At 58.9% G+C, this 11,343-nt stretch overlaps 1 protein-coding gene across 2 annotated transcripts; it reads left to right on the top strand.

Moving 5' to 3' along the window:
• Positions 1-520: 520 nt before the first annotated feature.
• CRYBG2 (crystallin beta-gamma domain containing 2) lies at positions 521-8,456 on the top strand. Of its 2 annotated transcripts, none has more exons than XM_090124240.1 (18): positions 521-3,404; positions 3,919-3,963; positions 4,043-4,161; positions 4,396-4,552; positions 4,628-4,767; positions 4,848-4,974; positions 5,051-5,214; positions 5,341-5,467; positions 5,576-5,718; positions 5,801-5,927; positions 6,030-6,062; positions 6,179-6,291; positions 6,401-6,530; positions 6,688-6,827; positions 6,906-7,029; positions 7,351-7,509; positions 7,854-8,013; positions 8,101-8,456. In XM_090124240.1, exons 1-18 carry the CDS (start codon positions 1,041-1,043, stop codon positions 8,187-8,189), a joined length of 4,461 nt encoding a protein of 1,486 aa, XP_089980366.1. In that variant the 5' UTR covers positions 521-1,040; the 3' UTR covers positions 8,190-8,456. The 2 variants fall into 2 exon arrangements, with proteins under 2 accessions (XP_089980366.1, XP_089980365.1); XM_090124239.1 differs by having other exon boundaries at positions 521-3,374; positions 3,916-3,963.
• The last annotated feature ends 2,887 nt before the right edge of the window (positions 8,457-11,343 follow it).

Raw genomic sequence — 11,343 nt, forward strand, 5'->3', positions numbered from 1 at the left:
ACTGGGAGATGCTGAGATGCTGCCACGCTTCCGGCTCATTCACCCCCAGCTGCTTTGTCAGCTGCTTTCCATATCCCAAACACAGCAATAAAACCATTCTGGGGCAGTCACGCAGCCCTGCATGGCGTCACTCTGCCAGCCGCGGCCTCGGGGTGCCCATGTCCTCCCCAGCAGCATCCGGCACCGCCCAGCATGGGGACACGGGCACAGGGTGCTGGGTCCCAGATCTGATCAGGGTGCAAGCAGCGGGTAATTAATGCAGCTCATTCTCTTGTGCCAATGGGGCCTCAGAAGTGGATGGAGCAATCCCATCTTTGCTGAGCAATAATTGTCATGATCAAGGGAAGATGCTGCTGGCCCCAACCTCCTGCAGAACCCCTGGGTGTTGTGGCACGGCCCCACTGAGGCCCTTTCACCTCATGGAGTTGCTTCCCTGTTATTTTTTGGGCTTGTTTGTTTGCTGTCTTTGCTGACTCGGTGCAGTCCTGCGCCCTCCTGACTCATCCTGCAGCTCGGGGCAGAGCGCAGCACAGCCAGATCCTGCCCAGGTGGTGTGGCAGAGCGCTGGGACGTGCAGACATGGCATTGCATTGCATTTTGTTGCGTTGCATTTTGTTGCACTGCATTTCCTTTCAATGCATTGCATTACATCTCATTGCATTTTTTACATTTCATGTAGTTGTATTGCATTTCGTTGCATTTCGTTGCATTGTGCTGCATGTTGTGTCATGTCATTGCATTGCATTTCATGTTGTGTTGTTGCATTGCACTGAATCTCATTGCATTGAATTTTATTTCATTGCAATGAAGGGATGGTGGTACCCTGGGTCATGCATGGGTGAGCATCCCAAAAGGTGCTCTAAGGAGACACAAAGTTACCATCTGTGTGCTTGAGACTCCCGAGAATGTTGTAAGGGACCGTGGAGGGGAGGACCAAAGTCCAAAGGGATGGGCCTAAGGTTTGGGGTCTCAGCTCAGCTGGATTCCCGGTGCCTCTCCCTGCAGCTCCACCAGCCCTGCTGCGTGGTGGCAGGGCCCGCATGGATCTGCCGTTCCAGCACAGTGAGGCGAAGGGCTTCATCTCCAGTGCCGAGCTGAGCATGAAGCAAACAGCAGCACCCGGACCCGAGAACCGGTCCCGATTCCAGAAAGTCTCACTGGTGTCACGACGGCTGGAGCACACGGCAGGAGGGGGGGGCCGGGATGGCAGCCCCTCCCGCGTCTCCCTGCTGCTGCAGGCCTGGGAGAGGGAGATCGTGGAGAAGACGGCGTCGGGGCCGAGCGCGGTGACGCAGCGCAGCTGTTCGTCCTCTGTCAGCATCCTGAAGGACTTTGCAGCGCACGGCCCCATTTTCTCACAGGTCTTCTCGCCACGGCGGCGGGAGGAGAAGCGGGAGGATGACACAGTACCTGCGCCCAGAGATGTCCCGGTGCACCGCGAGAGCTACATGCATGGCGTGCTGCTCCCCACCGTGCCCCGCTGCCAGCGCTCCACCCGCGACCCCAAGCCCAAGGCCAGGCACGTCACTGTGCTGCGGGAGGGCAGGGAGGCAGAGGAGGGCAGGAAAACCCAAAATGGAATATGCAAAGCCACCACTGTGCCCTCATTGCATCAGAGAGGCTGTAAGCCGGATGGTGGTGGCATCACCAAGATCACAGCACGTGGCAAAAGCTCACTGAGTGCTGTGGATACCAGGGAATCCTCCAGGGAGAAATGTTCAAAGCCAGATGAATCCATGCCCAATGCAACACCAAGAGGCAGAGACAAGCTCCAGGACCTGCAAACCAGTACAACCAGTGCCCAGTGTCCTCTGACAGATTGGTCTGGAGCGGGAGAAGGAGGTGCAGTGCATAGGGAGGGCTCTATTTCAGCCATACAGCCCAGGACAGAGAGCTATGATGAAGCTGGCAGCACCTCCAAAAACATCTCCAAGAAAGCAAGCAATGGACCTGAGCTGTTATGTGGAGCACGAGCGTCTCCAAAAGACTCAGAAGTTGAGATGAAGGAGGGTGAGATGATGAAGAATCACAAGGGTGTGGCCCAGGATACCCAGAGCATCCCTGAGCCTCCTATGGAGAGCACTGCAAAGCCCCAGCCTGAGAGCATCTCAAAACCCCAACCTGAGGGTGTCTCAAAACCCCAACCTGAGGGTGTCTCAAAACCCCAACCTGAGAGTGTCCCAAAACTTCAATCTGAGGGTGTCCCAAAACCCCAACCTGAGAGTGCCCCAAAACTTCAATCTGAGGGTGTCCCAAAACTTAAATCTGAGGGTGTCCCAAAACCCCAAGATGAGAGCACCCCAAAACCCCAACCTGAGAGCATCCCAAAACCCCAAGCTGATAGTGTCCTCAAATGCCAACTTGATAGTGTCCGAAAATCTCAACCTGAGGGTGTCCCAAAACCCCAACCTGAGAGTGCCCCAAAACCCCAACCTGAGAGTGCCCCAAAACCTCAATCTGAGGGTGTCCCAAAACTTAAATCTGAGGGTGTCCCAAAACCCCAAGATGAGAGCATCCCAAAACTCCAACCTGAGGGTGTCCCCAAGCCCCTACCTGAGAGCACCCCAAAACCTCAACCTGAGAGTGTCCCAAAACCTCAATCTGAGAGTATCTCAAAACCCCAAATTGAGAGCATCCCAGAGCCCCCCCATGAGTCCCCAGCTCCACCCCAGAGTCTCCCAGATGCATCCGAGGAGGATCCTGAGCTGGTGGTGGACATGGAGATCTTCGTGGACACGCTGCGCAACATGGAGCCCTCAGAGATACGGAAGGCACCCAAGGTTCCGCGCCAGCCCCGGCCTTCAGCACTGGGTCGCTGCCCAGCACTGCCACCCATCCACGAGGACCACGTGGCCCCACGCACCCACATCTCACTGCCTGTTGCCCTGCAGGAGCTGCTGGCATGGGGAGGGGGGGGACAACGAGCTGAGACCCCTCCAGAGGACACTGAGAACCACGATGAGGAGGAGGAGATCGAGAACCCCTACCTGAGCCCTGGGGAGAAGGCGCTGAGGAGGGCTCAGAATGGCAATGGGGAGCTGGGTTCACTCCTGGGGGGGCCAACACAGGGCAGGGCCACGGGTGAGCGCAGTATTCTGTTTCGAGGGAACGTCCTCAAAGGCATGGCACTTCTCTCTGACTTCCTGGAGCACCGTGCAGCTTCAGCAGATGAAGTCAAGCCCTACTCACGCCTGGATAACAGCATGCTTTACAGCCGCTTTGTGTCCTCTGCCAACACCCACAATGGGGTCTCCAATGGTACGGGTGCTGGTGACCACCCCAGCACTGAGCTGGAAGCACTGAATCCTGACCACAACCCTCCTGTTCCTGAAGAGCCAGAGAGTGCCAGAGTCCCGTACCCCACTGACATCCCGGTGAGTGCAGCCCTGGAGCAGTGCCTGAAGGTGCTGGGGCACATAGGGGTGTCAGATCTGAACCCCCTGAGCATCTTCCCCTGCTTCCAGCCTACAGATGGTGCGTTGTATTGGGGGAAGCTGTGCTGTGTAACCCCCAGTGCGATGGGAGGGTGCTGGGATGGGTGATGGGAGGGTACCAGCATAGGCAGTGAGAGAGGGTACTGGGGTGGGAAGGTGTTGAGCTGGAGATGGGAGGGTTCTGGGATGGGTGATGGGAAGGTATCAGAATGAGCACTACGAGGTACCAGTGTAGGTAATGAGAGGGTACTGGGATGGGCAGGTGTAGGGCTGGGGATCGGAGGGTGTGGGGATGGGTGACAGAGGGCAGGGGCTGGGCAGAGGCTGTTCCAGGAATGCTTGAGGTGTGGCTGCTCGGGGCAGTGGGAGGGATTTGCTGGCTGTAGATGCGAGGCTTTGGCTGCTGCTCTGTTGGGCTGAGGCAATGGCTGGTGCGGCTGATGTCTTTCTGCGCTCTTCATGTGCCCTCGGGTGCGCAAAGCAGGATGACAAGGAGGGCTCTGTGAAGATAAACGCCAGACCTGGAAAGGTATGGGGTATGGGGCCGGGGCTGGGCAGGGCTGGCCCTGCGGCCATGGTGCTGAGCACTCTGCTGTCACCCCAACCAGATCATCCTCTTCTCTGAGGCCGGCTTCGCAGGGCAAAGACGGGAGATTTGGGGTGATGTCCCCGATGCTACATCTTGGGAGCTGTCACACAAAATCTCCATCAGGGTCATCCGTGGCGGGTAGGGACCATGCAGGGACAAGGCTGGGGGCAGTTGGGGAGGAGGCTGTGTCACAACCCATGTTCAGTGGGCACCATTCTGCTATGGGCAATGGCTATGGCCATGAGCCAATACTGTGGTGACAGGATGTCCCCACCCAACCCATGCTGCTGGAGGCTCTGTATGGCCATGTCCTGCACCCTGCCATTAGGCAGAGACTGGTAAGCACAGCAATGGGAATTTCCCTGATGGCAGGTGGGTGATGTATGAGAAACCACGGTTCCATGGGCGCAAGTGTGTGCTGGCAGAGGGGGATGTGGAGATTGACAACCCCTGGATAGTGTACGGGCAGAGCGATGAGCCACGTGGCAGTCGGCCCTTCCGCATCGGCTCTTTCAAGAGGGTGGTGAAGGTGAGCAGCTGGAAAATGGGGTGCAGAGCCCTCCCAGATTCAGCCACTATTCATTCTGTGCTCTCCCCACACCAGGATTACCGCACACCTGAGATCAGTCTGTTTGCTGAGGAAAATGGAGAAGGTGCCAGGCTGCAGTTCAGTGACTCGGCTGAGGATACCCGCGTGCAGGGGCAGTCACTCACTGCTTCCTCCATCATTGTGCACTCGGGACTGTGAGCAGGACAGGGTGTGGGTTGCTGCTGGCACAGGACGCTCCCAGTCACCAATGAGCCTTTGGGTATTTCCTCCATAGGTGGCTGGTTTACTCCAAGCCCTTCTTCGATGATGACCCCTATGTCCTGGAGCCAGGCGGGTACCCCAGCCTGAAGGCCTGGGGAGCAAAGGATCCATCCATCTGCTCCATGCATCCCATCAGGCTGGTAAGCACTGGCTGTTGGAGCACTGGGGCTGTATTCTGTGTGAGCACATCACTCTGCCTCTCCTTCCATTTTCCAGGGCTGCCCGGTGGTGGAGCGTCCTGGCGAGCCGCAGGTGCTGATCTATGAGGACACGGGCTTCCAAGGACACAGCTTCATTGTCAGCCGGGATATCTATGACCTGAAGCGCCTGCCCGAACTGCCGCTGCCCACCGTGGGCTCAATGCGTGTCCTGGGTGGCTGGTGAGCATTGGAGTCACCCCCAGAAGAGGGCTTGGGGGCTGCAGGATGGCAGTGAGGTGGCACATCTCAGAGATGCTCAGCTGTGGGGATCTCAGTTCTCGTCTGATGTCAGTGTCTTGCACACAGCTGGGTCGGCTATGAGAAGGAGGGCTTCCGTGGCCACCAGTACCTGTTGGAAGAAGGGGAATACCAGGACTGGCGGCAGTGGGGTGGCTACAGCAAGGAACTGATGTCCTTACGGCTCATACGGACGGTGAGGGTGCTACCATCCCATGTGCCAGAAGGTCATGTAGCATAGAGAGCAGCCATTCTCCAATCCCTTCCTCATAACAAACTGAGGGCTCGGGGTTTGTCCCTGCAGGATTTCTCTGACCCGGCACTGGTGCTCTTCGAGGCCATGGACTTTGAGGAGGGTCCCAGCGTGGAGCTGAGTGAGGCACTGCCCGACACGCAGCTGGCTGGCTATGGCACCGTCACACAGTCCATCCATGTGCTGAGTGGTGTGTGAGTATGGAACATGGGACACGGGGGCAGAAGAGACATAGGGATGGCCAAGCTTGAGCCTGAGCTTGCATCCCCCTGGCAGCTGGGTGGCCTATGAGGGCCCCAACTTTTCGGGTGAGCAATACATTCTGGAGAAGGGAGTGTATCGCAACTTTGAGGACTGGGGGGCCACCAACTGCCGCATTGCCTCGGCACAGCCCATCCTGCAGGTGGGTGCACATGGACCCTCAGAGCCTGGATCCCCCCTGCACACCCATGGGTGCCCCATGGTTGGGTGAGCTGGGAACCAGTCCCACTCTGTTTGCTTGCAGGTTAGGGAACACAACCTGCACTTCGTCTCCAAGGTATGGAGTGGTGTGTGGGGAGGGGGACACACTGATCTTGGTGTCACCACTGTTTGTGGGATGGTGACAGTGCTGCTTTGCCCGCCTCACTGAGCCCCTGCATGCCCCTTCCCCAGATCCTGCTCTTCTCGGAGCCTGACTTCCTGGGGGAACACCTTGCCTTTGAGGACGAGCAGAGTGCCCTGCCCGACAGCTTTGTGCCCCGCTCCTGCAGGGTTCATGGGGGCAGGTAGGGCACTGGGGTCTCAATGGTGGGGGACAGGACGGGGAGTCCTGGGAGACACTCATCCCCCACGATGGCTGCACCAGCTCAAACATGCTCCTCTGCTCCCTGCCAGCTGGATCCTGTTTGACAGCCAGGCCTTCACTGGGGAGCAGCATGTGCTGTCCGAGGGTGAGTACCCCACGCTGGGTGCCATGGGCTGCCTCTCCTCCACCACCATCCGCTCCTTGAAGAAGGTCCCAGTGGTGAGTGTCCATCCAACATTGCTGGGGCAGAAGCCCTCAGGAGCCTCCTTGCTTCCTGCAGCATTTGTTCTCCAGCCCCAGAGCCCATCCATACACATGGATGCTGGCTTCCCCCAGCTTTCCCCCTTTACACCTTCATCTTTGCCCCCTCCTGCAGTTCTTCTCAGAGCCCTCCATCTTCCTGCATGGCCTGGAGTGTTTCGAGGGGAAGGAGATCGAGCTGAACAATGAAGTGCGGAGTCTCCAGGCAGAGGGTTTCAACAACCATGTGCTGTCAGTGCGTGTCAAAGGCGGCATGTAAGTGAGCCCAGCCCTTCTGTCCCCATCCCAGCTGGGGTCTGTCTGCCCACTACCGCACTCTGCCCGTCTCTGCAGCTGGGTGCTGTGTGAGCACGGTGACTTCCGAGGCCGCCAGTGGCTGCTGGAGTGCACTGAGATCACCAACTGGCTGACCTACAGCGGGCTGCAGCACGTGGGGTCCCTCTACCCCATCCGTCAGGTGAGCACCCAGGGAGCCCCAGAACCAGCCCTGGTGCAATGGGACTGGGGAAAGTGGCACGCTGCTGACAGTGCTCACCCATGAAAAGTGCCACCAACCTACTTCAGCTCCCTGCTCCTCCCTGCAATTTGTCGTGGCGAAATGCACCCCACGGGCAAGCACCTTGCACAATGTCTTGGCAGCACGACATGGCGAGCCATGCTGTGCCAGCTGTGAGATGAACCAGGGCCACAGCCATCACCCTGGCGCTGTGGAGACACGCACAACGTGATTCTTGGGTGCTGCAGAGATCCTGAGCAAAAAGAGTTTCTCTCCTTCCAGAGACGGATCTATTTCCGCATCAGGAGCAAGGAGCTGCAGCTCTACCTGTCTGTCCCTGACGATGTGGAGGACATGAAAGCAGGGCGCGTGGTAGTCTCCAGCCTGAGCGAGCAGAGCAGCTCTGTCTGGTACTACGAGGATGGGCTGCTCAAAAACCAGGTCAGAGCTGCAGACTAGGGATGGAGGGGACCTGGGAATGCCCCAGACAGACCTTTTAGGGCTTCCACCTGTTTTTTTCCCAGGATAACTTCAACCTCGTCACCAAAGCCCATTGATTTTCCCTTCTTCCAGTCTCTCCTGGAGCCATGAATGCATTTCTGCCACACCGGAGGATTTTATCACCTTGACCATGCCCGCCCCTCATTGTTTTCATCCCTTCCCCGTGTCTTACCCCAGAACCAGATGCTTATGACATGAAACCTTCAAGCCCAAAGCCCCTGAGCCTCACCAGGTGGAGGCAATTGAGGGGATGGTGCTGACGTGTCCACCACCTCCCACTGCAGGTTGCCCCCGCCATGAGCCTGCAGGTCATCGGGCCAGCTGGGAAGGGAGCAAAGGCCGTGCTGTGGTCTGAAACCCGGATGCCACGTCAGACCTGGAGCATCAATTCTCAGGGACAGATCCACAGCCAGATGTTTGAGGATATGATTCTCGATGTAAAAGGTAAAGCTGTGGGGCCAGCACAGGGGCTGCTGTCCCAGGGACCCCATGGAAATGGGGTGTCAGATAGGGCCACTCTCCTCTTTGCAGGTGGCCGATCATATGACCGGGACCATGCCATCATTTGGGAGGTGGCTGAGGAACGCCCCACACAGATCTGGGAGATACAGGTGCTATGAGCAGGGAACATGTGGCCCTGGTGCCAGCAAGTGTCACGGGGAAAGACAGGAACACCCTGCAGTGGTGGGAGCTGCCTCCTGCCCTGCTGCCTGGCAGCTGCTGCCATGAAGGATGCCATGACCACCTCCATTACCCACCTCCCTCCTGGATCACCATGGGCACATGTGCTGCTGACTGCTGTGGGATGCTCTGAGTGCAACGTGGCAGAGCCTCTTCCCCACCCCATTCCCCTCTCTGAACTGTATTTATGTACGTGTGTAAGATACGGCCCCACTCGAGGGGGCCAGCCCTGCCTGGGTTTGCTCTCCTTGTCCTTCTCACTGAGTTGTGCGGTGCTCCTCGCAGCACAGGACCGAATCCTGCTCCCCAGGCGGGAGCTCCGTGCCTTCTAGTGTCTAAGTGCTGTGAGCAACATCCGAGCCCTTGGTTCTGAAAAGCAAGGCGCACAGGATGCACTTCTGAGATGGCAGTGTGTCTGGCTCTGGATGCTGCTGTAAGGGCAGGGAGCTCTGGGTCCCTTGTTCCTGAGTGCAGCAGGATGAGATGCTGTGGGGATGTATCCTGGCACTGCCAGACTGGGCTGGGCTGTACCAAAGGGATGGAGAACAACACAGCAGAGCACTCAGACCCTTCAGATGGAGGGTGTTTAACCAGGGAAGGCCCTGCCGTGGAGAAACATGAAAGCACATGGGAATCAGAGAGCACTTAGGTGCCACAGGACGTAATGGTTTCAGTCCCACATAGGGATAGCGATGGTCCTGGGCTGACATCAGCACCCCGCTCTGCTGCAGGCTTGGGATTGCCAAAATCCGTCATCGCCAACGTGAGCCCAGCTGCACGTCCCCACCGCAGCTCAGCTCCTTCTCCAGTCTCCAGGACAGAGCTGTCCTCCATCCAAGCAGGGCTCAGAGCAGGGCAGGAGCTGCCTAGAAACGCGGTGCAGAGCTGGAGGAGATGCGGTGGGGGATGTCTGCACACCCAGACACTTCTGTCCTCTCGGCTGGGCAGAGCAGCACTCCTGGTTTGCTCAGCAGGTTGGGCTCAGCTTGGGGACATCGCGTCATGCAGGAAGCAATCAGTTACCAACCCTGCAGCAAAACCGGGCTGTTCTGGTGGCGACAGGCAGCACAACGCCTTCCCTGCAGGTCTCTCCTACAGACAGGGTACACTTAAGTCCTGACATCAGGCAGCTCCAGCCTGCCAGTGATTGCTCTGGCTGTCGGCAGCAGCCGTGCCCAAACAGCCGTGGTTATGGCGAAACATCCCGAGCTGCTGGGAGACTCACTGGGGCAGGAGGTCAGAGAACCACACAGATCGCAGCACAGGGGCTGGAGCCCAACAGGCAGCAGCAGCGGGCGGGGCGGGGGGGCGCACACAGCGCTGCGCCGGGCAGAGCAGAGCTGCGGCCTGGAGGCGATCACCCGGGAGAGGGGCCCGGCCGAGGCCCGAGGCCGCCCGGCCGCTGTGCGGCCGCCACGCGGGGTCCGTGTCTCTGGCAGGGACGCTGCCGGTGCGGCTCAGCCCCCTCGTGTGAGGCGAACGGCAGCGGACGCACACCAGAACCGCACCGCACAGACGGCAGCCCGCCGCAGCGCAACACCACCACCCTCATCCCGCCCTTATATAGACCCCGCCGGGCCGGGATAGGCCAGGACCGGCGATTGGCAGCTCCGGATTGGCGAAGAGCTGGGGGATTTGAACTCGGTGATTGGTTCGCTCGGCGAAGACCGCCTGTGATTGGTTAGCTCTGGGTCGAGGGCCGCGCCTCGGGTCCGCCCGTCCTGCTGGGGGCGCTGTGCCCCTGTGCTGCTCCAGCCCGGCAATTAGGGCGCGGCCGCCCCGGAGGCGTGTGCGGGCCTCGTGTTCCCCTCAGCGGGCCCGTCCGACTGGCGGCCCGCAACAGCACGAGAAATAAACGTGTCGGAGCCTCCGTACTTTATTTCTCAGAGCTTCGCAGCACGACCGTGCTCGGAGCGGATCCTCCCGGAGGCTGCGGCCATAGGGAAGCGCTGTGGGGACACGGGGACGGGAGCTGGCCGGGCTGGGCGGCGGAACGACGGACTGCGGGGATCTTCGGGCCCAGCTCAGCACAGCCGCAGGAGGAAGGCCGCAGCCAGCCCCAGGGCCAGGGACAGGAGGGCCGGGCTGCCGCAGGGCGGGCTCTGGGCGTGTATCCCCTCCGTCATGGTGCTGTTGTCCTCTGCCCGGCCTAAGGGCTGGAAAAGCAAAGAGGGCAGTTGGCGATGGCTGCAAAGTCAGGCAGAGGTGGGATCTCCCTGGCTCGTAGCGTCTCGGTGCCACGCACTCTCCTCAGGCCCCACACACTGAGGACTTGTGGGTTTTCCCACTGCAGGAAGCGAAGCAGGCGCTCCCGCACGCTGCCGCTCTTTCTCAAGGCAGGGCCTTTCAGAAACAGCGAGTGGGAAAGCAGAAGGGAGGGGCTGGCCTCTGAGGAAGTGGCTGGGGATGTGGGGCCTGCCAGCCCAGTGCTGGAGGATGTGGGGTGCAGAGACGGAGCTGGGAAGGTCCCTAGTGGAACCAAGGGGGAGGGTAGCCAACAGCTTCCTGTTGCAAGGGGCACTGCAATCATTACATGAACTGGCAATGCAGCTGGGGTGGAAATTTCAGGGCAGCTTCCTTCCCTCTCTAAAGAGCCCCTTCTGAACTAAGGCACTTGTTGAACACCTCCCGCCATGGCTGTGCAGAACCACTTTCTTTATGTTTCACTGCTCCTTGATCCCACAGGTCCCCTCTGGAGCTGTAGTGGATGATTAGGATGGGCCTTGTTTTGCAGGCACTCTTTCTAGCTGTGAAGGCTTGTTGTCACAGGGTGAAATGCTGAAACATAAATGCATCCCATGGAGCCTGCAATGTGTCACATCTGTGTGGCATTTGAGAGTGACGCCAGCTAATCTGGCCTCATTACCAACATAGAGCAGAAAAGAATAAAATCAACCCAAGAGCTGCTCTGAGGAACATCACCCTCCCCAGAGGTCTTTACCCACTTCTGAGCAGAGGTCCCCACCCAAGAGATAGCTGTTATCTGCCCACATGGTGCTGGGACCCTTGAAGGGGCCTCAAAGCAGTAAAAAGGGAAAAGGGAAGGAGGGACCCTGTTGCTGTGCCCAGTGTCCCTACAGCCATGCTCAGCCT

This window comes from Phasianus colchicus, chromosome 24 (assembly GCF_987193195.1).
Source record: "Phasianus colchicus chromosome 24, bPhaCol1.hap1.1, whole genome shotgun sequence".
Classification (NCBI taxonomy): Eukaryota; Metazoa; Chordata; class Aves; order Galliformes; family Phasianidae; genus Phasianus; species Phasianus colchicus.